General features: G+C 53.0%; 1 protein-coding gene across 2 annotated transcripts in view; it reads left to right on the top strand.

The window, feature by feature from the left end:
• Window positions 1-5,725: 5,725 nt before the first annotated feature.
• CRISPLD2 (cysteine rich secretory protein LCCL domain containing 2) overlaps window positions 5,726-26,653 on the top strand; it is a 67,008-nt gene continuing 46,080 nt past the window's right edge. The window contains exons 1-2 of one of the 2 annotated variants that reach the window (XM_045582636.1): window positions 5,726-5,883; window positions 22,552-22,864. In XM_045582636.1, coding sequence (XP_045438592.1) covers window positions 22,625-22,864 — 240 coding nt within the window. In that variant the 5' untranslated portion in view covers window positions 5,726-5,883; window positions 22,552-22,624. Of the gene's footprint in view, window positions 5,888-22,551; window positions 22,865-26,653 lie in introns of both variants that reach the window. The other variant, XM_036440578.2, reaches the window with a different exon arrangement.

Here is a 26,653-nt window from a genome sequence, read left to right as displayed (position 1 = left end):
CAAACTTTAAGAGGGTGCCCATCATATTCTGGGATTTGGTGTCCGCTTTTCCTACATGAGTCATATTTTTTTATATAGTTAAATAATTCCACAGCTAAGCCTTAGCTTACCAAATTCTTCTTGTAAAAAGCCTTCCTCTCTTTATATGGCTGTTCAGACCTTTACTATTTTTCTCCTATACTTGTAGTACAATTATAGAAATATATATATTTCTCCTATCCATCGCATGTAGTACATGCTCAATACATATTCAATGGATAGATGAATGAATGAATGCACAGGTCTCCCAGGAGGACAGAGTGATGCCTGGGACCCTATCTCTGAACTTCAGGGTCTTTGACTTCATTTTGATTTCCAGAAGCAGACGCTGTCCTGAGGTTTTGAGGGCAAGCGATGTATCTCTTGACTCCTGGCCTTTGCTGGCTGTTCCTGCAGATTCTTTGCTGTGGATCATCCCCATCTCTCTGGCCTTCGGATGTGTCTGCAACCGGTAGTGCCTTGCCATCACATTCGTGTCGCCTGGCTGTGTCCCCTGGGTCTCATTTGATCGACCAGGGTAGACATCTCTCCTCACAGGGCCAGTTGTAAGGTGACCAGACGTCCCGCTGTTGGCGGGACAGTCCCGATTTTTAACAAATTGTCCTGCGTCCCGCAGCGTTTTAAAAAAGTCTGGTCACCTTAAATTAGAGTCTCTTGTTTGGAAGTTGGAAGTGGGATATGGTTGGGCGCAGCCTGTGCTAGTCCCCGTGAACCCTATGCTGGTGGGATGGTCATGTTCACAGGGAATAGGTGAGGCCTGGCTACAGAGGGAGAAGGAAGGGACCCCTCTACTGAGAGGGGGAAATGCATGGTACTGCCAGGATGCTGAGAAACCCTTCAAGGACTAACGCTAGTTCTTATCTTATCTTATCTTATCTTATCAGCTTTAGCCCATCAGTTCCTTCCAGTAAGTCAGGCACACGCCCAGAGGATCACACGATGGGCGTCTGTCAATGCCGAGGTGCCACCATCTTTCTTTTCCTTTTGGCTTCTCCTTCCAAGCCACGCTCATCACAGAAGGATGCCCCGTATCTCCTTGGCTCAAGGTCTTCATGGTCTTCAAAGCCGGATTGAGGCTGCAGCTGCTGGATGGGCGGGTCAAGGACAAACAAGAAGCTGGCCCTCCCCGGCCACGGCTCTTGATGTCCAGCTCATGAGACTCCAGGGAAAACAAGAGGCAAAGAAGATGTTGGTGCCATCTTCTCCTGGGACCCTAGGCAGTCTCCGCGATTTGATCAAGGTTATGGCAGTGATACCAGCCCTGTGTCTACCACGTTGAGATAGGAAAGAAAGACCTTAATCTTTGCTTCAAATGATTAAACCTTCAGAGCACCTGGTGCAGCCCCACCATTCTGCACTCAAGGTGTGTGGTCCTGTCGTTGGCCCATCTTGGTTGAGAGAGAGAGCAGTTGGCAGAGGGGGAGGCCTCTCTAAGAGGTCATGACGAGGCCCACATGTTCCTTTATTCAGGTTGGCTTCATTTCGGTTCTTCAGAAGGGCCTTTTCCTTCATCTCAAACTCTCCATGACTTAATTCCTGCCTGGGAAGCAAACAGGGAAATCCCTTTGCTGGATTCCAAGGATATCCGTGGCCAGTCCCTTCCATGAAGATGCTTGGGTGCATCTTGGTTCTTTCCCAGGCAGGACCTCCCAGGAGCCGATGCTGCCCATGACACACCATCTTACTCCAAGTCAAATGTTAATTTTGGAAAATCTAAGATTACACAGTGATGGAAAAGTTGATCATAGTTAAGCTTTCCTGTGTCTTTATTCTGTTGGCTCTATTAACAATGATATTAACGAATACTTGCTACAGGCAGGTATTATTCTATTGAATAATTTTTCTAGTTATTTTCTGTATATAAACCATTTAATATTTTAATAACAGCCTGGGGGAGAAAGAGGCCATTGCCATGTTACAGATAGGGACCCGAACACAAGGCCAACAACATGGAAGTGGAGAAGCCAGGATCGGAACCCAGCCCGACTGGTTCCAGACAATGGCAGCAACCAGCAGGCTACGACTCCGTCTGCCCCTAGGTGACCCCACCTGGGAGGCAACTATAGCTCAGAGAGGTCAGGCCACTTGAACAGCTGGCGGCTAGTGGAGTTAGGATTCAAACTCATCTGTCTAGATGCAAACATAGTGCTCCTTCCACCGTACTAACTTGGCCCCCTATGAAGGATGAATTGTCTTTCATTGAGTGCTCCATGCCAGGCACTGAGCTATGTGTTTTTATGTATCTTGTCTACAAATTCTTTGATCTCTACCTGTTGAGAACTGTGTTTATATCCTCTCTTCTTTGACTCTAGGCAGACTCTGTGATTTGACCAAGGGTATGGCAGAGTGATATTCTATATGATTTCCAATGACAGGTCATAAAAGGTCACACACCCCACCACATGGGTGAACCAGCTGGGATCCCAGCTCAGTCCAATCTTTGGATGTCTGCAGCCCCTCCCAACCTCGTGAGAGACCCCCAAGGAAGAACTATCCAACTGGGCCTGTCCCAAACTCCTGACCTACAAAATTACCATCAAAGTAGAGTGGTTGTTTGAAGCTACCATGTTTAGGAATAATTTGTTACACAGCAGTAATAACCATAACATCCCATTTGAGACTTGCTGGCCCAACTGGCTAAGAGAGATATGAAATATCTCAGAAATGCCCAAATGGGTTCCCACTACAGCAAACCCAAACTCCCTAATCCCTTCAGGACACCTGGTTTAGAGGTCAAGGTCATGGGCACTGGGCTTGGACTGCCGGAGTTGGAGTCCCAACCCCATCTCTCAGTAGCCAAGTGACCCTGGGCAAGTTTCTTCATCTGCCTGAGCCTCAGTTTCCCCATGTAGAAAGCAAGGCCAAAAATAGCCACTTCCCTCACTGGGTTGTGAGAGGTTCACAGGCTGCTGCTAGGGAAGCCCTTGGCACAGCGCCTGGCACACGGAAGTGCTTGCTAAAGTCAGCAGGCAGGGGTGGGCACAGCCAGATGCCAGGCCAGGGAGGCTCAGTGGGGTAGGCAGAAGCAATGAGGCAGATGAGGAGAAGACCACAGAGGGAGAGGCAAGAAGATGCTGAGGGAGAGAATTGGGCGGGGGTCTGGAAGGTTCTGTTGTGTGCAGGTGCTGGGGCAGTGGCTGCCAGGCCAGAGGGGAGCTGGGAGCCTGGCCGGGGAATGACATGGTTTAGGTGCCCTCAGGCTGCAGCTCTGCCAGTGGGAAGAGTGTCTGCGGAGCTATCCTGGGTCAGCAAGGAGCCTGCAGAGTTGCCATAAAAAGCAACATTAAGGGGGTGGAGGTCCAAGTTAGAGTGTGTAAATATTTCAGAATTAATACCCCCTCCCCCTGCCAATGCTGTGCCCATGAGAAATTACCGTATTTTTCGGACCATAAGACGCACTTTTTTCCCCCCAGAAGTGGGGGGAAAAAGTCCCTGCGTCTTATGGTCCAAATACAGCCTACACATATACTTTAAAAAAAAAGTTTTTTTACTTGCCTGGCTCTGTGTGGTCCCTGTGTGCTTGCCCGGCTCTAAAATGGTTCTAAATGCTGCTGTTTACTTTACAGGGTTGATTACATGTGTTTATGACTGTGATGTTGGGTTTTAATGCACATAAAATATTTTAGGACACTATTTGTTTCAGAATCTTTTTTTCTTAATTTCCCTTCTCTAAAAACTGGTGCATCTTATGGTCCGGAGCGTCTTATGGTCCGAAAAATACGGTAGATCCTGTGTAGTTTCCCTTTCCCTCTGCTGGACTGGACCCAGTTTATTGCATTTCCCTGTACCCAACACATGTATTTGTTTTTTTAAAAAATTTCTTTAATTAAAAAAAAAAGATTTTTGTTGATTTTAGATAGGAAAGGAGAGGGAGTGATAGAAATATCAATGGTGAGAGAGAATCACTGATCAGCTGCTTGCTGCACGCCCCCTACTGGGGATTGAGCAGGCAACTCAGGCATATGCCCCAAATGGGAATCAAAGGATGAACTCCTGATTGATGCTCAACCACTGAGACACATGGGCCGGGCTGTACCCAAAGTTTAATGGTACACAGGGTGGTGGCAGTGCAGTGGCAAGAGTGTGAGTTCAAATCCCAGTTCCTCCACTTGGGAGCTGTGTGGCCTGGGGAAGGTTACTTACACCCTCTGTGCCCAGTTTCCTGATGATTACAGTCTCAGAGGATTGTTGTGGGTGGACAGGATGCTACACATGGGGCTGGGTACCTGAGGGGCATCTGTTAATAGCACAAGGTTTGCCCTTTGTCCAAGTGAGCACTGTTCTCGAACAAGTTGGCTCACCCCTGAATACATCGATGCTTGGAACAGAGCCCAGCACATAGGTGCTTGATAAGTATTGAATGATTGAATGTCAAGCAGAGAATGTTTCAAAAACTGAGAGAAGAAAAGAAAAGTAAAAGAAATGAAAAAAGAAAAGGCAACAGAGGATGTCTACATTATTCTATATCTCATTTGAGCTGCATCAAAATCTTAGGCAAGAGTTTCCGGCTTTCTGAATCAATGTCACACACGCCCCACCAGTCACGGAGGCATCTTCCCTCATCCCTGCCCCAGGCGTCCTCCATCCGTGTTCCCCGTAAGCTCTGACCCAGGCCCTGAGGTCCCAGAGGGGTCTTATCTGAGCCTGCGGGCATAGCACTGGGGCTGGTGCGAGTGATTCAGTGGGAGTGACTAAGGTGTGAGCGATGAAGGAGCTGATTCCAATGTCTTCATGCGGCAGGGGGACTGGCCATGTGACTGAGAGGGAGCCTTTCAGCTTCTCCAGCCTTGGGCTTACATGCTTCGAAGGCTATTTCTTCTCGGCTCCAAATTGCTTTGTGACAGTAGTAAGAGCAGAATTTGACCCTGTGCTGCTGCCCCCTTGCTGTGGGGCTCTCTTCTCCAGGCCTCACTTGCTAAATCTGTGAAATGGGATACTTTCCATCTCACTGGATTCCTGTGAACATGTATGTATTTGGATAATGAAGGTTAAAGGCACTTAGCCTAGAACATGGGTGAGGGGTCTTCCTGTTCTCATCCAGTATCATCTCCTAGTCTTCGTTTCTTCGTTTGCACTTTGAGAAGAGACAGCGAGAAAGAGGGAGACAGGGAGGGAAAGAGAGAGGAAGACAAAGAAAGGAGACAAACACGGAGAGAGAAGACAGAGAGGCAGAGGCAGAGAGACACGGACGGACGTGGAGTCGGGGTGGCGTGCGTGAAGTTCTACCCCTGTGCAGAGGATGGGAGTAAATATAGCAAGTGTGTATTCTGCGCCACGGTTCGCGGAGCCCACGCCCTTCCGGATTTCATTCGCACAATCCCGGGAGGGAGGACACATCCCTATTCCCATTTTCCAGCGGAGAAGGCATTTTGGTAAATTTGCAAACCTCTAGTGGAAAGCGCTTGGCTCCGCGCCGGGCCCCTAAGCGAGCCCTCAGTGGAACCGATACTTTTATGGTCACGATGAGGAAACGGAGCGCGTCCTCTGCTCCAAACGAGCTCTCAGGGTGCGGGTGGTCCTGGACGCCGGCGGGGCTCGCGGGGCTCGCGGGGCGGGGCGGGGCGGGCTGGGGTGGGGCCTGAGGGGCGGGGCCTGGGGGCGGGGGCGGCCCTATCAGCTCCGCCGGCCCCCCGGGGGGCGTGGCCTCCGGGCTCTGGGGCAGCATACAAGAAGCCGCGGTCCGGGTCCCCGAATCCACAGCTTCCTTCGGCTGCCGGGGTGTCCGGTGTCCTGTGCCCGGTCTGTCTCCCTGTGCCCGCGCTGCCGCTGCATTTGCCGCTGCCGCCACCGCTGCCGCCGCTGCATACCGCGGGAGACGCCTGCGAACTGCTGATTGGAGCCCAGGTCGGTAAGTGTGACTTCCATCCCTGTCCTCTCTCCAAGCTTTGATCCGTTCCGTAATCTCCGAGTTGAAGTATCCAGGGCAGATGCCAGCTCTCAGGATTTACTTACCGTGTGCAAGCACCAAACGGAGCGTCTACCTGCATCCCAGGACCAGGCTCAGCGTCTCGCCGAATCACAGCTGGAGAAACTGAGGCTAGTCCAGGGCAAGCCAGTTAGTTGCCCAAGACCACAGCCAGGGAGAGAGTGAGGGAGCCGGGCTCAAAGCCAGTCTGGCTGCAGACCCGCGCTGCTGGAGGCTGTGTGCCCTTGCTGTCCAGTGCAGCTCGCTAGCATTTGCTGTGCTCCTGTGTACACGCGAGGAGTCCGTCGATGGAAAGCTGGCAGGGTAGAGGGGGCAGGAGGTTGAATGTTTCTGTGCACCTGAGGACGCAGGGGTGATATTGACGGTGTGTGCATGTTGCTCCACCGTGTACAGGACCACACCCCTTTGTGTTGTTTCAGTTGCAACAAACCTCTAGGTAGCCTTCCTCTTCTCCTATTTCCGATGAAGACACTGGGGATTGGAGAGGTGAAGTGAATTGTCTGGGCAGAGCCAGGGCTTGAAACCCAGCTCTGTCTGCCTCCCATGCTCCCGATGGCCATCGTGGCCGTGCGTGGCTCCAGGCCTGGGGCGTGTCAGCGTTCCTGGGCACCTTCCGCTGGAGTGGGCATCTGCATACACCCCCTGTGTGGAGAAGATTCTGCTGAGAGCCGGGGGCTTGGCTCTGCAGTCCCGTGAAGGGGAGATGGGCTGCCCTAGATGGACAGAACCAGGGCCAGCCCTGCATGTGGGCACACCCAGAGCCTCCCTTGGCAAGTGCTAGGCTGGGGGACAGGCCAGAAAGGGCTTCCTTAGCCGATGCCTGCCCATTGAAGTCTAACTTGAAATGGGCATCTTTTAGCCAAAAGGGGAGTTGCTGCTCTGGTTGAGAGAAGCAACTGGGGAGCCTGTGCAAACACCCAGCTTCCCAGAGTGGGTTTGTGAGTTTTTACCCTGAGCATCTGAGCCCCTTATTCTGGCAGAACAGGGTGAGCCACCGTTCCCAGTCGGGTCAGGGCATCCAGGGTGCAGAGTCTGACAGGGTCCTGCAGAAAAAAATGAGGGGCAGGTCCCCTCCCCCAAATGACAGAGGGGGTTCTTTGTGTTTTGTGTACCTGCCTTTCTGCCTCTGCCTCTGATCTGTTTCCACATGGGAGGAGCAGAAGGTATGGGAACTGTTCTGCTGGTGTGACAGGTATGAGGCCCTGCACTTTACCTGTGTTATCATCCCTGCAACACACCTGGGTGGCAGGCCTCTTGGTGCCCATTTCACAGATGAGGAAAATCAAGACTCAAAGAGGCGAAGTGCGTACCAAGGTCCCCAAGCAGGCGTGCCATGCGGTCACCCCCAGGTCTGTCTAGCTGCAGACCCCACTCAACCGCTGGGTCCTGCCTCCTTTAAGATAATTCTCTGCCCACCCCCTACCTCTGACTGTCACACAGGTGTTATTTGTGTTGGAAGGTCTCCAGGTAAAACTGCTGTCAGCTGGGTTGATCCCAAGCCTCAAGCCCCTGACACTGCACCCTGCGAGGAGAATGGAGAGGGTCATTATGATTTTTACAGAGTCTCTTAAGATGTAGGAGTTGGAATAGTAATGATATTTATGATCATACCAGCCTGACACTCACCCAGCACGACGGGCCGGCCATGCCCAGGGTTTCACGTGGATGCTCTCACTGAGGTGGTACTGGCCCGTCCTCCTTTGGACCAGGAGGAAATTTGGGGCTTGGAGTGACAGGGCATGAACCCAGCATGACACAGCCAGGGCAGGGGAGAGCTGCCATCCTGGCTGGGTCCTGCCACAGATTCTGGAAGAGCATGCTCATCGGGTGGCAAGCCGCTTGACTGTCCCAGCAGAGCTTGCTGCTGGTCGGGCTTCTCCTGCCACGTGGGAGCGAGGTCCCTGCCTGGATGAGGGGTGGGTCTGCAGAGGGGACACACTGACATGGGGGCTTACACCCCACTCTACCAACAGGTCCTGCTATCAGTGCAGAGAGCTTTGCCCTGGGACCCAGGTCTCCCCTGTCTCCCAGAGTCCTGTTTCCAGATGGGAGAGAGGAGCTGGCTGGCTGGGGGCGGGAACGGAGCCCTGGTGGAAGAGCTGAGGCCTCTGGGAGCTCCCACCTTTCCTCCCTCCCTCAAACACCCCACGCGGGCTCTCTGGCTGTGACTCAGTTGCCTTTGAAAACTGGCTTTCAGAGGCAGGACCCGTAGCGCTGACCCCTTTGGCCTGCGGGACCTGGAACATTTCTTCTCTCTGTCACCAGTGTAATTTACTGCGCATGGGAGGTGCCTCTGTGTCTGCTCACTCCCAACCTACGAGGCCTTTTCCCCTTTTTTCTTTTGCAAACTCACTGGTTTTTGATCAGTCCCAGATGTGCAAGCCCAGCATCACTCAAAGGGCTGATGGCTTGTCAAGAAAGGAAAGTACAACACAGGCGTCGTTCCATTTCAGCTCCGGCTCCCTGAGCGGAACAGGTTCTCAGGCCTTCATGAGACGGGGCTCTGGGGCCCCTCACATGGAACGGCTTTGTTCTGGAACTGGGGAGGGCCAGGCAGATCTGGGTGGCGTTTGGTAGGGCCAGCCATGCCCTATTTTCTTTCTCTTTCCCTTGAAAAAAAGGTGGTTTTATTGTGGTAAAATAGGCATACACACAAAAGCTCCCCTATTAGCCTTTCTAAAGTGTACAGATCAGTGACATGTAGTGCACTCGCAATGCTGTGCCAACATCCCCACTGTCTAATTCCAGAACATTTTCATTGCCTGCAAAGGAGACCTCATAGTCATCATTGGCAGTCACTCCCCTTCCCCTCCTCCCCAGCCTCAGGTAACTACTGATCTATATTCAGTCTCTATGGATTTATTATTATTGACATTTCACACACATGTGGCCCTCTGTGACTGGGTCTTTCACTTAGTATGTTGTCCAGGTTCATCCATGTGGTGGTGTCAGGGCTTCATTCCCTTTTATGGCTGAGTCATATTCCATTGTATGGCTAGACTGCATTTCGTGCCTCCATTCTTCCGTGGATGGATGTTTGGAATGTGTCCACATGTTGGCTATTGTGAATGCTGCTGCTATGAACACTTGTGTACGTGTTTGTGTTTAAACACCTATTTTAAACACCTGTTTTGGGTCTATACCCAGGAGTGGAATTGCTGGGTCACGTGAACGTATTGAGGAACCATGTTCTCTTTTCTTGACTCCCTTCTTAAAGAAGCATCAACTCAGGTCTTCTCATTTCAGCATCGGTCAAGGCCCTGTGCCATGGGTGCAGGGAAATCTGGCATCTGGGTGCTTTGAGTCACAGGAGCACCTGGCTTTGTACCCCGGGCCGTGCCACTGTGGGCACTCGCAGACAGACACCCCCCTTTCAAGACTGTGAGGACAGACTGTCTCTCGTGATTCAGCCTGAAGGAGATTTATCTTCTCCATTGTCTCAAGTGCTGTGTCAGCTTAGACAGAAACCACAGATTCGGGGGGAAAGGAGAGGATTGTGCAACTTCTGGATCATCATTTAACAAATATTATAAATTATGAAATCCCACATTTTCAATGTGAATGTCTGGATCGTGTCCCACTGTGAATGCAGAATGACAATATTCCAAGCCGGAAAAGGAATCAAGCTTCCATTTCTTTAATTTTTTTTAAAAAATTGATTTTCAAGAGAGAGGAAGGGAGAGAGAGAGAGAGAAACATCAGCCAGTTGCCTCCCGCATACACTCTGACTTGAGACCAAACAGCCATCCTGGGCGTGTGCCCTGACTGGGATTGAGCGGGCGACCTTTCAGTACACAGGACGATGCTCACCCAGCTGAGTCCTATTAGCCAGGGCCCGGGCTTCCATTTCACTTGCAGTCACGTGGTCCTGGAATGGGCCCTGCCCCAGCGTCCTTTCGGATTGGAAAAAGCCCACCCGGAACTCTGTCGCTGGCATCCAGCTGACTTGATCAGAGCCTGAGAAATCTTTCTGGACCAAAGAAGCAGTGTTCTCTGGCAGGGAAAGGTGATAGTGGGTGAGGTGCTGGCGATGGAGCCCGAGTGGAGGTATCATGTGTGTGTGCAAAGGCCCAGAGGTAGGAGAAGGCTGGCACCCACGGAGAAAGACAAGAAGTGGCTGAGTTCAGGGCCAGATTCAGGAACAGCAAGGGTCTGCCCTGGAGTGGGGTGAGCTCTTAGTGAGTCTGGATTCCCTACCACAGGCTGCGGGGTGTAGGAGTGCAACAGGGTGGTGTTTTCACTGGAGAACAGATCACTGTGGAATGAGTAGTGTCCCTTGAATTGTGAGCATCCCATCCCGGCTGGTCCCCTAGGTGACTGAGCGTTGGCACAGACCCAGCAGCAAAGCTCACCAACCCAGGACCGTTCCTTCCTTCCGTGCCTAGCAAGGCCAAAGTTTCAGGTGGTGCCCTCCGTCCCTAATGTTTCCCCTCCCCCTGACATCTCCCTTTCCGACAGAGAGCATTCTCCACAACAGTCTCGGGCCAGCATCAGGGCTCCGCTGGCAGGTCTCACTTTGCTCTGTTTCCATTGTGTTTAATTTGATTCCTGCTTCCGTTCAAGGCAGAAGTAAGTGGTCAAGTTCTCTGCAAGTGGCGGACAAGGAAAGCTACCTTTTATAAGTAAACGTTCTTGAACCCTCAGAGGGGGCCAAGTTGAATAAAAACATAAAATACATAGCCTGTCCAAGTAGACCGTGAAGCCGGACAAGATGGGGAAGAGGGTACAGTTTGGGAACTCCTGGGTTACAGTGGCCTGAGGAGGTTTGAAAGGCTGGTATCATCTGCAGTAACAGTTCTCAAAGTGGGGTCCCACTCAAGCTGGCAGGACACAGCAGCACATGGGAATGCCACCAGAAACACAGATTCCCAGGCAAACCTCAGACCTCCTGAATCAGTGTGGCCAGTGATCTGTGTTTTTTTTTTTTTTAATTTCTTTAATATATATATTTTATTGATATTTTACAGAGAGGAAGGGAGAGAGATAGAGAGTTAGAAACATCGATGAGAGAGAGTCATCGATCAACTGCCTCTTGCACATTCCCCTACCAGGGATGTGCCCGCAACCAAGGTACATGCCCTTGACCAAAATCGAACCCGGGACCCTTCAGTCTGCAGGCTGACCCTCTATCCATTGAGCCAAACCGGTTTCAGCTGTGTTTTAATGAGGTTTCCAGCACCTTCTGACGCAGACTCAAACGTGAGACCCACTGCCCTAGCGAGCAGAGGAAGACTTTGCCGGGGCCTGACACAGGTGGGAGGGGGGACTGGCGGGTGGGTAGATGGGAAGCTGTGCGGAGGGTTCTGCATACGGGGCCTGGTGTGATGGAGAGAAGTCACATGGCGAGAAAGCAGCGAGTGGCTTAGGAGCTAAAGTGAGCGTCAGGGGCCCCTTGAGAACAAGTTGCCGGTGGATCCATGAGTCTTTCTCCCGGGAAAATGCTCAGCTTGGTGCACTCTTGCTGAGCATGCGCACGTATCCTGAGGCCGCCGACATCTTCCTTCCCAGCGTATTTAGTGTCGCTGTGTGCACAGAAGCTCGCGAAGGACATCTGTCTGTCACCCTGGCTGTCCCCTTGGAAAGAATGAGTTGTTTCCGGGATACCATTTGAAATATATATATATATATATATATTCGTGTATTGTCTGATTATCTGCTGCCATCCCCTCCCTCCTGCCCCAAACCGGCGCCCAACACAGCCAGTCTGTTCTCCGGGCAGAAGCGCAGGGCAGCTGAAAACGTTGTTTATTCCCAGAAACCTTCAAGACCTGGGCTTCGCTGGGCCTGGAGATATTTTCAGCGTTGGCATGGCCGGACAAAGTGCCCTCTCAGACGTGGGATGAACCGGGCCCTGTCTGGGAGAGTGGGTGTCTGGTCCAAGCGGGCAGCCCGGGCCAGCCGCAGGGCTTTATCTGGGCTCCAGCAAGTCAGCTCACTTTGAAGCGCTGTCCCGCCAGAGGCCAAGCTCCAGACTTGTCTCAGCGCCGAGACTCCTGGGGAGAATCCTTGAGGGCTCTCTCTTGCATAATGGTGTTCCCCTTGCAGCCACTCACGCCGCTCTTGGTCCATCCTTCAAACGGAAGCCGGAGGGAGGACCGCACGCTCATTCCTGTACTGGCAGATGCATCCCCACCCCCCCCCCCCCCCGAAGTGCATCCCAGATCAAGCTGCAGGCCTGACCAGTCCCCTCCCCCGTCATTCATCCGCCTCCCTCCCCCTGCCACCTAAGGTGGTTTTGAACTTCACAGAATGCACCATGCATGTGTAATCACTGGAGTCTGGCTTCTTTTGTTCAGTGTTATGTCCGTGAGCTTTGTCTACCTTGGTGCATGATGACGTGCTTTCAAATCATAAACCAGACCCTGTCACCATCAGCTTCTTCCTCCACTCCCGTGCCTGTCTCATTTAAAGCAAAACCAAGACTCCTTGTTATGGCCTTCAAGGCCCCTGGCCACCTGTCCCACCAGCCTCTGTGACCCCGTTTGTCCCTCTTTCCACCCGTCCTGTGTCATGCTGAGACCACCTCAGTCCTGTGACCACCTCTAAGCTTTTGTCCTCACTGTTCCTGCTGCCCGGAGTTCCCTTTCCTTGAGACCTCAGCGGGACCCCCACTGTCTATCCCGGCCACCGTGGTCCCTACCCCGGCCTCTGCTCAGCTCCCCTGCCCCATTCCCAGGGCGGCTTTCCTCACATCTTTTTTTTTTTTTTTTTTAATATATTTTATTGATTTTGTACAGAGAGAAAGGGGGAGAGATAGCGAGTTAGAAATACATCGATGAGAGAGAGTCATCAATCAGCTGCCTCTTGCACACCCCCTACTGGGGATGTGCCTGCAACCAAGGTACATGCCCTTGACCGGAATCAAACCCGGGACCCTTCAGTCCCCAAGCCAACGCTCTATCCACTGAGCCAAACCGGTCTCGGCTTTCCTCGCATCTTTATTTAGTTGCTGTTACGTCTCCTTCCCTTCCCAAGAGCAGCCTGTCTTGTTCCCTTGCATATCCCTAGGACTCTGTGGCCACTGGAGTGTTTGCCCTGGGGATTTCACTGGCAGAGCAGTGTGGAGAGTCCATAGCCTGGCGCTATAGGATTCCTGAGCTTGTGTCTGTGCGCTTGGTTCATACCCAGTGGCCCTGACTCATTCTGGCAGATACCACCCAGTACCAGGGAATCACGCATTTCAGGCAAGCGGCTGGTCCAGGTGCTGCCGCCCTAGAGCTGGAGCAGAGATGATCTGCGATTCACCCAGGAGACAAGGGAGAGAAACAGTCCGTAAACACTGCTCGGTCCGAGGACTTTGTTGTTGGGCTTTTTAGAACCACTATTTTAAACTTTAAATATATATATATATATATATATATATATATATATATATATATATATATATATAAAGTTTAAAATAGTGGTTCTAAATATATATATTTATATAAATAAATATATATATTTAAAATTTATTTCAAAGAGGAAGGGAGAGGAATAGAGAGATAGAAACATCAATGATGAGAGAGATTCATTGATCAGCTGCCTCCTGCACGCCCCCTATTAGAGATTGAACCTCCAACTCCGGCATGTGCCCTTGACTGGAATTGAACCCGGGACCCTTCAGTTCGCAGGCCGACACTCTGTCCACTGAGCCAAAGCGGCCAGGGCTGAACCACTATTTTAGTAACCTTTGCTTCCTCCCTCCTCTAGAGGGAGACACCCCGGGAGGTGAAGGGTCCTTCTGGGCAGCTCTTCCAGGTGGAGCCAGGATTCAAACCCAGGTCGGACCCAGTGGCCATGCTTTCCACACGCCTCTGGCAGTCCTGGATGTCTTGTCCTGTGGAGATGGCATTTTCTGCTGTTTATCCACAGCTTTGCTGAGAGCATTGTTCCCACGCAAACATCCACACACTTGCAGGAAAAGAGCCAGGGCCCCGGAGTCCTGGGGGGTAGTTTAAGACCGTATTAATTTATTATCCAGCCACTGGAGAGTGGCTTCCTTGATATATTCTCTTGGCTCGAGTTGAATGCACCTGGTTTTTAGTTATTTTTTTGCACCAAGTAGATTAAGTGTCTATTGGATGAGTTTCCTTCCTGTATATTGTTCTTGTTCAATATCTGTCCCATAAGAAAGAATCTTTTGCCAAAGGGACGAAGGAGGAAAAAAGGAGCCTGAGGGTGGCTTTTCTCCCAAACCAAGTGGACTGCTGTCCATCTGTCCTTGGTTGTGGGGAATCCAGGGTGCCTGTTTCCTCCCGTCCAGTCCTAATCCTGTGGAGAAGGGTTTCAGGAAAACTAACCAGATCGCCTGCCGCCCCACCCCCGGGTGTCTGGTACTGACCCAGACGCTCTTCCTGAGCGGTTCTGCCCAGGCCTGGGCTCTGCCCAAGGCGTGCCTGCTGGGGAGTCCTCTCCCTCCTCCCAGCCACCACTTCATTCCTGGGATTTCTGGGCGGTTTGTGGGTACGACTCTGATCTGCGCTTGGCCTCGCTCGGATGCCGAGCTCTTCTTTGTGCCTCTGGGGTTAGCTGCTGTCCTGTGGGTGGGGTGTCTCACTGGATGAGTCTGGCTGACGTGGGGCTGGAGGCCAGAGCTGCCCTGACGTGTGGGGGGGCCACTGCCTGGACGAGTCAGGATCGGTGAGCAGACAGTGTGTGACATGCATTGGCCCTGTCCACAGGCCTTCTGTGTGCCCGTGAGCAAGTGGCTTATCCTGTTTGAGCCGCAGTCTCCTCATCAGCATCTTAGGGCTCATAATCGCAGTGACCCCATTCATCTGTGGAGAGAAGGAGCATGAGATGCTGAGAGTAGAGGCTGCTTTAGTCCACACTCATTGCGCTTCAGCCGGGTTACTGGTGATGACTGTTCCTTGAGCATTGAATCCCCGCTGGAACTTGAAGTCGAACAAGGCTCAGTGCCAGCCAGCGGCATGCTGGGGCCAGCTCCCTAAAGTTTCAGAAAGGTCATGAGCCAGTTGAACAACCATCACTGAATGTTGACTTACATAAACTTACAGTTAAATAAATCGTATTTAACAGAAAGGTAATAAGTACTCAAAACTCATCGCATCCTGAATTTTCACTTTACTATGATCTCTGCGCTTGAGGTTATTTGGTGTGCTAGCGCAAGTCTTTTCAGAAACCCCATGTTCAGTACCTCCTGCTGCTTGCTCGAAATTGGCCATGGTGGGAGTATTTATACCAGGGCAATTGGCAAACACTACAAAAAAGGGTGGGTTCAACAAAGTTTATTTTTGAGCATTGGTTGTTAAACATTTACCAACACACCGCCGATTCCAGCCCTCAAGAAGCACATAGTCTAGCTGGCGAGGTAAATGGTATGAACAGATGCAGTGCGGGCTGGTGAATTCTTGGGCATCCAGGGGCCAGTCCACTCAGCGAAGACTGAGCCCCGGAAGGAGACAGAGCTCCATGGCAGCCGTGGCATCTGAGCTGGGTCATTGGCATCGGCATGAATTACCACATATATCTGTCCCGATGGTTCCTGGCCATTTGGTCAACATCGGTGCAGTAGACCTGATTTGTGGCATTTTGGCACCTGCTTCCCCGGAAGATGGGTAAAGTGGCCATGCCTGTATGTGCTGAATAAAGTGTGTTTTAAAGTTAGGGGAGGTCCTCTCCTCTGCCTCACAAGCATTAGACACTTAATAGGATTTTTAAAAGTTAGGTTTTGGCCCTGGCCCGTTTGGCTCATGGATAGAGCGTCAGCCAGTGGACTGAAGGCTTCTGGGTTCTGTTCCAGTCAAAGGCACGTACCTTGGTTGCGGGCTCAATCCCTGCCCCCAGTTTGGGGCACGTGCGTGCTCGGGAGGCAACCAATTGGTGTGTATCCCTCACACAGACGTTTCTTTCTGTCTCTTCCCCTCCTTCCGATTCTCTCTAAAAATCAATGGAAAAATATCATTGGGCAAGGATTAACAACAACAAAAAAGTTAAATTTCCTCTCAAGGCAGAGCTTGGCTCTGAAATAATGTGGGGAAGAGAGAGGAGTCTTCTGTGCTGCATTCTGCATTATTACTAGGAACGTCAGCCTTCTAAGAATCCCTTCGAACAGCATGTCTGCGGGGCATGCAGCACCATCATCACCATCATCATCATCATAGCTAACACTGTTAGTTGTACAGTACATAGCTAACATGATCATGTTTATCTCTCCTTTGTTCCTCACTCCACAGCTCATCCCTGGACCCTAACCTGCCCCTCCCCCAGCCCAGGCCGGGCAGATTAACCCCTGCTCTTTGGTGAAGATTCAGCTGAAGAGTCACTGCCTCCCTGAAGCTTCCTAGAGTTTAATCACGCGATAGACCTGCTGGTCTTGTTTGCCAAAGTCTGACAAGTCCTGCAATTCTCCTCTACCATATAGGTGCAGACACTGGAGCCCAGAGAAGCCACGTGCCACGTCCAAGGTCACACAGCTAGTGAGGGGCAGTGTCAGACGCTGAGCCCAGGTCTCTGGCCCCAGAGAGCCCAAGCTTCAGGCCATCATGAAGCATCACGTGTATTGTTTACACGGCTCTTCTGATCTCGGGAGGAGGAGGAGAGCCACACATTCATTCCTTAAATGTTTATTGAACACAGGCTTGGCAGACATTGGTGATTCAGCTGTGAATGAGCCAACAGGTCTGCAGGCGTAATTAAGCGGTGACCCTGAGTTGAGTCTTAAGTGAGGATCAGGAATTAATCTGCCTGGCCTGGGCTGGCGGAGGGGGCCTGTTGGGGTCACAGGATGAGCTGTGGGAACAGCATGTGCGAAAGCCGAGGGCTTGGCACGGCCTCGGAGCCGAGGGCTGACAGACTCGGTCCTAAGATTCATCTTTCTGGCAGGCTTTCCTAAACACAGGCAAAGGCTGCCAGGCGAGATGACGCATCGAACTTAAACCATGCTCCTTTTCTCGCTTCTGACGGTTGAATATGGTGGTGGCATCACCCAGGAGGTCACCACCAAGGAGACCCTTTGCTAGACTGGGAACAGAAAGCTCTGCTGACCCCACGTGGCCACAGAGCCTTGGCCAGGCGGGAGGGCATCGCGCTGTGGAGAGCTCCCCAAGCTTTCAGAAAGCTCGATTTGAGTCTTGGTTCCACTCGCTACACAACCTCCCAGACACCAGGCAGTGTCTCCCGGACTGAGTTGTGTTTTCTGTGAAACGGGGTGAAAGCAGCAGAGATCAAAGTCCTTGAGCGCCCCGGGCCACGCTGCAGGAATCTGCCTCCCGTGACTTCCGTCGCCAGGCTAGAGTCCCCCTGCCGACCCCGGGGTTTGAAGGCCTTGTTGTCCCTCCCCACCTCTCCAGTGGCCTGATGTCTGGGATGTCCCCATGAGACCTCGGTGTCTTTATCATATCTGAGGTCTGCTTTACCATGCCCGCAGACCTGCTGGGCTGGGATTTGCAACGTTGGTGAAAAAGAACAAGATCTTCCAGAGGGCATTTCTGCCGTATCTTAGAGCAGTCCATGGCAAATGTTTCCAGGGGTGGCATGAGGCCTGGGATGTCAGAATGCTGAAGAGGGCTTCTCTAGAAAATGCCTTTGGGGGGGCCTGCCCCCCCACACCACTTTGGCAACCCTAGGAGAGTTGGTCCCGGTACCCAAGTTCGAGCTCCTCTGGGAATTAGGAAAACAGCTGGGACCTCAGCAGGTGGAAAGCGTTCCACAGAGAGTCCGCATCAATGCCTGGGGTCAGAGGTCAGCTGGCCACATTTGAGTCAAAGGCTGGTCAGCAGATGGAGGTTGGCAGGGTTCTAAGCCCAATAACAGGGGCATGTTTTGGTGAATGTCACTGTGACGTGAAGGTTTCAGTCCCCTGGGGGTGACACATCCGTGCCTTCTCATCAGCAGAGCTCCACGGAATCCAGCAGTCTGCAGAGGAGGGCAGGAGAGGATTGCAGAGGAAGATAGGGTTGGTGGGGCCCCTCTCTTGCCTGGGTGTGACAGGAAATCTATGGAGTGGCAGTAAGAAAGGGTTTTGAGGTCAGATGGAGCTGCGTTCCAGCCCAGGTTTACGCTGGGTAGGTTTATGACCTTGGATGGCATTCCTTAAACACAGAGGCCACAGTCTCCTCATCTCTAAAATGGGATAGTGGAACCCAAACCTCTGAGACTCTGGGAGATGAATTGAGAAATGAAGCAATTGGCACACAGTAGGTCTCTCTCTTAAGCCCCCCGCCAGCCTCCCTGGGGGAAAGTGTGTACTTGTCATTGGAAAGCTCCAGGCAGCCTTGGACAATGTGTATGTCTCATTTGTAAAAAGCTTTTTATTTAAAAAAAAAATTGTAAGTGGAAAAGGGACTGAAGTGCTTGGCCTGAGGTTCTGATTGAGCTGTTTGGGCAGTGGAAGCTGAGTGGTCAGAGCAGGCCCAGGTGCTGGCGTTGCCTGTGAAGTGGGCTGACTCACTGCAGGGTCTAGCCAGACCTTCGCTTTGCCTCCTTCCGTATAGTGGCCAGCAGGGTATTTGGAACCTGAGCCTGTCATCCATTTGTCTGATGCTCGGGCCAGTTTGGTGGGGCTGCGGTAACCAAGGACCCCGGACTGGAGGGATTAAAGAACAGACTTTTATTTTCTCACAGTTCTGGAGTCTGCAAGTCCGAGATGAAGGTGTCAGAGGGATTCCTTCTGAGGCCTCTCCCCGTGGCTTGCAGATGGCCGTCTTCTGCCTGTGTTCTCCCACGGCCTTCCCTCCGTGTGTCTGTGTCCTAACCTCTCTTCTTATAAGGACATCAGTTGTATTGGACCAGGGCCCACCCTGATGACCTCATTCAACTCCACCGCCTCTTTAAAGGCCCGATCTCCAAATACAGTCACACTCTGAGAGGCTGGGGGTTGGGGCTTCCACATAGGAAGTTGTGAGAGACACAACCCAGCCCAGAACCGTGTGCTCGCTCCTCTGCCAGCACCTGGGCTCTGGGAATGCAGACAGACGTGAGGGAGACGCCAGCCCTCCTATTGCTTAAGTCATCAGTGTTCTCCTGCTGCCCAAACTCAGCAGGAGCATTGAGACCCAGGCTTTGCCCCTCTCCAACATGGACCCCCAGGCACCCTGAGCCCCGGGCAGGTCAAACCTCTGTCAGGCCCCACAGTACGCTGGACACGCCGCCCAGCATGGTGCCACGGATGGTGGGACCCAGGGCAAGCCTGACTTTCCCAGGCCAGAGCCTGGCAGGGCGGAGAAGGCTTGAAGAAATCGTTTCACTTTTGCTTTCTTCCACTGGGAATGTTCCAGGAAACTCCCTGGTCCTCCCAACTCTAAAACTCCACCTGAGGCTTTATCAGTTCTCATTGAAACCTTTCCTATTCAGAGGGCAGATGGCTTGTTGACTCTTTAGGAATAAGGTTGCGCTTGTGCAGGGAACATGCCAGAAGGATGCACGTGGGACCCTCAGTGGCTTCATTGCCCCTTCACGCGCCAGCATTTTGCTTGGTTTTAAAGTAGACAAATCCACAGGGTGTGTGTTCACCACCCAGGCCCGGCTTGGAGGATGGGCTTTGCTTACAGCTTCGTAGCTCCTGCCGACTCAGCCTGTGAGCAGCGGGGCGCACGTCCATATTTGCTTAAGATTTTAGTAGAAATAACATATTAAAGATAAAGATGAAGTCCCTACATTCTCCTTCCAGTTCCCTCACTCTTTCCCTGGAGTTTATCACCACCATGAACTTTCTCTGAGTCAGTCCTGGTTTTATCACACACACACACACACACACACACACACTCAAATAATATATGTACACAATACAAACATACAGATACGTGTATATAATATATACATATAGATATTTGTGTGTACATGCCCATGTATATCCAAAAATTCACAAAATATGGTTTATGATGTAAAATTTACTTAAATGGTACAATGAGCATAGTATTCTACAACTTGCTTTTTTTTTTCTTGCTTTTTTTTTTTTTTAAGCCCAGCATGATTTTGAATTTTATTTATGTTGACACTCACATAGCTCTAGCTCATTCCTTTTACCGGCTGTATACTGTTCTACCCATGACCATCCCATGACTTACTTACTGATTAGCCCTACTGTTAGCCGTTTGGGTTGTGCCCATGGGCAGGTTAGACCAAACCCAGGATTCAGTATGAACCACAGTCAAGTTGCATAAGCAGTTCCTGTTCCTCAACTTTGGGGTGCCTGCCCCTCAAGCTCTTTAGCACAAAGCAAGTGTTGTGATGCCTCGTGATGTCAGTCCTTGCTGTCACTTCATCTCAAGTCTTGGTACAGCGTCAGTGTGTTTTGGCATCTCCTTCGGCCCGGCCTTCTGCAGCTGGGAAATGCTCTTATATGGTGGGGTGACTAACCTGAGAACGACATCAGGGACCCCGAGGGGCTCGGCATCACTGGGCTGAGTCCCAGCGGGGCGCGCGAGCACGCAGAAGTCCTTCCCGTAGTCCCTGGGCTGTGCCCCAGAGGGAACTCCGCAGGGGGGGGGGGGGCGCATGTGGCTCCTGCCAGAGAGAGCCAGGCCTCCCCTCCGAGGGCGGTTATTTTTATCTGAAGCTCGGGCTTCGTCAGGACCCTGGAGAGTTTCCAGGGTTGGGATGAGAACTGCCTCTTTCCCAGAGCAACTGGCCTCTGTTCTGCCTCCTGGGATTCCCCGTTCTACTGTCCAGGCTCCCGGCTCCCGGCTCTGCTCCTCCCCTCCCTGCTCCACTCTGTGTCTTGCCCCTGAGGGTGTCCTCCTCTGGCTGCCATCTTTCGGTCCCAGCCAGCGCGACTGCTGAGCACCTGGTTGTCACTAACGAGCCTTGTTGAGGAGATCAAGCCTATTAGGGTTCCAGGTGGGCTAGCACTGAGGCACGGCCTGCAGCCTTCCCATCCAGGAGCCCCACCCTCCAGCTCCCTGTGGCATCCTCAGACAGCCTGTCCCACCGGATCGGGGCTGTGGCTTTCCTTGCCTATCTCCCCAGCCGGACTGGGAGCCCCTTGAGGCCAGGGACAGTGTCCTCTTCATCTTCATGTCCCGGGTTCCAGCCCAAAACAGGCGCTCAGTGAAGGTCATCAGGTGACTGACAGCTCTCCCCGGGGAGAACGCAGAGGTGGAGAGAGACGTAAATGAACACACTCGCTCAAGCCCTGCTTTGCCTTTTTGGACCAGGCGATAGCCAGGAGGCGGGTCACAGTTTGCGTGCCTTTCGTGGAGGTGAGACCTCTGGCCTCCAGGGAGAGGGGAGCCAGGGTAGCATGAGCGGAAACCCTGGACCCTCAGAGTCACCACACCTGGCGTCAAGTCTCAGCATCTGCACTCACTAGTACAGCAGCCCTGGGCTCGTTGCGTCTCCGCAGCTTACCTATCTGTAAAATGGGAGTGATGACAGACCACCAGATGGATTGCCCTGGGACTGGAAACGATGTGAATGAAGTGACCGGGTCCTTGTAGCTGCTCAGGAAGAGTTTTTAGAAAGAACAAAAGGCACAGAGGGGATTCACCTAATGGATTGGACCTTGGGATTTTAAAGCTAGTCGGTGTATTCGAAGACTAAGGCAGCTCTTCATAACACGAGTGCCAGGGAAGAAAGGTTCGGAAGAGGATTAGCCTGGAGTAGGGACTTGCAGCCTAAAGGCTAGGAAGGACCTCCGAGACCCTGGTGGGTCATAAAAGTGAGAGAGCGTTCTTCCCTGCAGCCGGCACTCTGGCTCTCTGAGAGGGATGATGTGTCCCCCCAGCCCGCAGGCCTGACAGGTGTCAGAGTGAGGGTTCCAGGAGCGTGCTTTGGGACGTGCAGCTCTGTGATGGTGCCCTGAAGGTTGGGGAGCCCCAGCCCGCCCTCTCTGTCCCCTCACATTGCTGTTGGTTTTGCCAACCTACAATAGTCACCATCCTGATGTGTGCGTCGGGTACTGATTACCCGTGGGAACCACTAACCCAGCAGCCAAAAGGGTAATGTCTGGCAGTGTCTGGAGTAGACCATGTGCTTGGTTGTTGAGCAGGTTTGCCAAACAGGCTCAGGGGGTCAAAGTGGGGTACACAGCCCCCCTTGGAGGTCCTCCCTCTATGTTGACTCCTGAGCAGGCAGCTGGGTTCCTGGCTGGGGTTGGGTGACATGTGGGAGTGTTGGCGACTGTGTGGGCCATGATAAGAGGAGCCGTCTGCCATGTGGAGTCTGGGGGTGCCTGTTCACCACATTTGGCAAACTGAGTCCACCTTCACGGGGACAGGAGCATTGGTTCAGGGCAACTCCTTTGGCGATGTGAATGACCTTATAAATCTCTATTGGAAGCAGGAGCTGGAACTTAACCCAGTCATAGACCCACCTGAGTCCTGAATGAGGAGAAATGCTGACTCGCAATGAGAAAAGATGGGACAGGGAACTTGGGTCCAGGAGAGACTGTGCCAGGATGTCCTGTGTGGAGTTCGGCCAGCTGGCCTTGCTGAAAACCCTCTGCTTGAGTCCCAGCTCTGCCATTTCTTGTCGGTGGGACTTGGGTTACTTAGCTTTTGTGAGCCTCAGTTTCCACATATGCAAAGTGGGGGCAAATACTATCTACTCCAATCACTGCTGAAGCCAATACCTGAGCTGGCTTAGTACTGACCGGCGCCCCGCCCCCCCCCCCCCCCCCCCCCCCGCCCTCTGCTTCCTTTCAGAGCCTGAGCCCCCAGCTCTGCCCAGGAGCCCAGGCTGCCCCGTGGCCCCAGCACCGGCTGCAGGAGAGGAGCCATGAGCTGCGTCCCGAACGGCCTCGCCCCCCTGGGGCTGGTGCTGCTGCTCTGCGGAGCCCAAGGCTTCTTCCTGCCCAACGTCACGCACTTGGAGAAGCTGCTCAGCAAGTACCGGCAGGACGGGCCGCATGCGCGGGCCCGCAGGGCCATCCCCCGGTCGGACCAGGAGGAGATCCTCATGCTGCACAACAAGCTGCGGGGCCAGGTGCACCCCCCGGCCTCCAACATGGAGCACATGGTGAGTGTGCATGCCCTGCTTTGTGCTCAGTCCCTGTTGTGGGGCAGGCTTGGGGTCCGGGGAGGCAGAGGGGCCCCTGCCTTGTTCTCCGTATCCTGCCAAACAGCTCCCGTGAGCAGAGGCCGCCTTCTCGCCAGCAACTCTGCCGCCTCCCTGAGCTCAGCCCTCCTGCTGCCCCGAAGCTTCCAGAGGTGGAGTGGGGGGGGGGGGCGCTCGGGGCTGGGCTGCCGCCTCCTCCCTGTGTGGCCTGGACACCACCAGCCTGAGCCTCAGTTTCCACTGGGAGCATCCTGTGCTGCCACGGTTCCTGGGACAACTGAGCTCAGACCTCACCCCGGGCTGTGGGTTACTGTGGTTACTGTGGCGGCCTGGTCCTCCTCCGGCCCCTTCTCTGTCCGAGAGGGTGTGGCCGAGGCCGTGAGATACGGTGTCTTTGGGAGGGAGAAGGGAGAGTGTGGGGGTCCCCTCTGAATCTGGAGAAACCCCACACGTAGGAGCAGAAGGGGCAGCCTGCTCTCCCAGGTCCAGATCTCTCCCCCTCTCCCCCGTGCCTTCGCTCACCCGTTTCCATTCCTGTCAGTACCACCTCCCATTCCCCACCCCTGGGAAATAGGCGCGGTTCTTTTGCCCTTTTAATAGATTAGGAAACTGAGGCCCAAGGCCACACCGCTGGCAGTGACAGAGCCAGATTCGAACCCGAGTCCAGCTGACTCCAGGACCTCAGCCACCGCTCTGTAGCCAGTGTGTTTCCCACCCGATCTTCCCATCCTGCTCCTGTCTCGCCTTGATTAGGGCACAGCCTCAGCCCTGGGGCTTTCCCTGCCCACCTTGCCCTCATCCAGCTCGTTCTGGGTCCTGCCATCATGTTTCGCTTCCTACATCTCCACTTCCTACATCTCCTGCTCAGGAGCCTCTAGGGCCCTCTGTGCCCAGGTCGGAGCCCAATGCTTCCTGCTTGGCATCCCAGGCTCTTCTCGGGAGCCCTGTCTGTCTTGGTGACTAGTTTCCCTCCCTCCGCTTTGGCTAGAGAGGTCTCTGGGGGTCCTCTGAGGATGCTGCGTGGGGACAGCTGCCCTCCCTCCTCGAGAACACTTTGCCGTCATCACTTTCTCTGTCCACCTCCGCTGCCCCGCCCTCCTTCCCCGGGACTCAGCGGTCGCTGCCATGTCGCCTTGAGCCCTGACCTTGGTAGCACTCATGCTGGGGACCGTCCTGTGTGCCCATGTACCCATGGGCCTGTGAGCCCCTCACTGTCCCTGTATGAACCCACACTAGGCGGCCCGTCACCAGCTTAGGGCCCATGAACGGGCCACCCGTCCGGGCAGAGCCCTGAGAGCAAGACTTCAGGAAGTCATTATGAAACATTCCTTTTCTCCCTTAAGAAAACCGTCCAGGCATTTATTCCAAAGGGGGCTGTGCTAATTTTAGGAGGAAGAACGGGCACCCTTTCAAAATGCACAGGGCAGACTTTCATAAGGTCAAAGCTGTAGGAAATTAGGGTAGATTTCTTTGGGCTTTGGAAACAGACTCCTCCCCACCCTTTCCTCGGCCTGTGGGTTTGACCCTGGTTCCCATAGGGGAAGGACACGCTGCACCTTTTTCTGGACAGGTCACCCCGTGCTCTTCCCACCCCAAAGCCCCGAGTGGTGCCCGCAGGGAGTGGTATTTTCCTCAGCCTGAAGCTTATGGAGCCCCAAGCCCCAAGCCCCGGGTCCTGGCTGCCTCCCACTCTGTTGGAGCAGGCTGGGTTTCTGCTCGTCTTTTCCTAGTGGCACTGAGCTCATCGGTGATTGTATGGAAGACTTGAGGCGAGTGAAGGGAGCTGAGATAGGCAGCAGGCAAGGCCGGGCCTCCTGGACAGCCTGTGACCATCCTGCCACCTTCTCCTCTTTGTCAGCGCTGTGATACTCCAGGATTGAAGTTGGGATCTGGGTCCTTAGGTCTCCATAGCCTGCTTGTCGGAAACTGAGCCTTCGGGGGCCTTGTGGGGGACGCCTCTGTGCAGGGGCCACCTAGTAGGGAAGGCAGTTAAGGCTCAGCACCTCCACCCAGCATCTCAGGCTCAGTGCTGCCCATCTGCTCCTCTTTCCACCCGAACAAGTGGCACCGATTGAGAAAGTGTCTTGAAAACGTAGCTTCCTACTCAGCCCTGCTCGCTGAGGCTTCAGGCCACAGTCCTTTGAAATAGCCTCAGCACTGGAGGGTGAGGGTTAAAGTTCCAAAGAGTTAAGACACCTGTTTTGAGGATTTGTAAGTGAGCAGGCTCTGAAGCCAGCCTGCCTCGGTTTAGGTAGCGGCCACTTGCTGGCTGTGTGACTCTGGGCAGACTGCTTGGCCTCTCTGTTTATCGTTCCTCATGGCACAATGGTGATAGTAAAAGTGCCTTTCTCCTAGGGTTGTTTGGAGGAGTCAGTGAGGTAATGCATGATAAGTACTAAATACACGTTAACTATGCTTTTGCTGTTATTACTTTAGTAACTATTACTCATGTGGTGAGTGGGACCAGGACTTGGTGACAGCATGCAGAGAGGATGACACCCCTTGGAAGACAGATAAGACTGGGTTGTTGAAGGGCTAACTTCCTGGCTGTGTGATCTTAGACAAGTGCCATAAATAAACTTCCCTTAGCCTCTTGTTTTAATCTGTCTGCAATAATGAAAAGATAAGACACACCTCCAGGGCTGTTGTGACAATAAAAAAATGAAAATGGTGCCGATGCTCTGGCAAGTGGCAGGAGCTCAGATGATGGCAGCTCAGAGGTCCGGGGCCCAGCACTGCCTCTCACATAGCAGGTGCTTGAGGAAGTTAAAGGTGGCACTGATTACTGAGGGCCACGTTGCATCCCGCCCGAGGTGTGATGCCTGCTCTCATTCAGCCGTCCCCCAAGTCCTATTCCAGCAGGTTCTATTATCGCATTTAGAGGTAGGGATACGGAGGCACAGAGAGGTGAAGCCACTTGCCCAAAGTCACACAGCCAGCAAGGGCAGAGCCTGTGTCACACCCAGGCTCACCTGACACAAATGCTCTCACCAGTGCACCTTACTGCCCTACTCTGCCCCTTCTCCTTCCTCGAGTCATCCCTTGAGGGCTAAAGGGTGTCCACCTGCACCTTCCTTCGGAGGGACATGGACTAGTTGGAGCGCAGTGGTCACTGGGGAAGCACAGGCTGAGTGGGGGGTCGGGGGCAGGAGGGCAGGTGGGGACTGGAGGAGGTCCGTGAGGGCTGGCGTGAGCTGGGGAAGTGAGCTTCATTGTGTGTGCACTCATTCACACGTGCATTCATTCATTTACTCACGCATGCATTATTCTGGGTGACAGAGGAGACATGTAACACAGCGTGGAAAGGACACTGATCAATAGTGTCAGTTGTCAACAGCTCACCACATAGCCAGATCCGTGACTGCCAGCTCTGCATAGGAACATTGTGTGTTTGTTTTTGTTTTTTTTAATCTTTACCCGAGGATATGTTTCTATTGATTTGAGAAAAAGAGAGACAGACAGAGAGAGAGAGAGAGAGAGATGGATTGGTTGCCTCCCATAAGTGCTCCGACCCAGGATTGAATCTGCAATTTAGACGTGTCCTGACGGGTAATGCTCCAACCAATTGAGCTCCTGTCCAGTGTTGGGGAGCAGTGTTTTGAGGTCCTACTGTGTGGCAGGCATGGCTGGAGCCTGGAGGAGGGTGGGAGGCGAAGGTGGGCAGGATGAGGGTGGGCAGGATGGGGATGCTCAGCCTCCAGTGGAGGGAGGGCAGATCTGGGTTCTCGTGGCTGTGTCCTGCTGTGGGCC

This window comes from Pipistrellus kuhlii, unplaced genomic scaffold (assembly GCF_014108245.1).
Source record: "Pipistrellus kuhlii isolate mPipKuh1 unplaced genomic scaffold, mPipKuh1.p scaffold_m20_p_17, whole genome shotgun sequence".
Classification (NCBI taxonomy): Eukaryota; Metazoa; Chordata; class Mammalia; order Chiroptera; family Vespertilionidae; genus Pipistrellus; species Pipistrellus kuhlii.
This window is presented reverse-complemented; position numbering and strand designations above follow the sequence as displayed.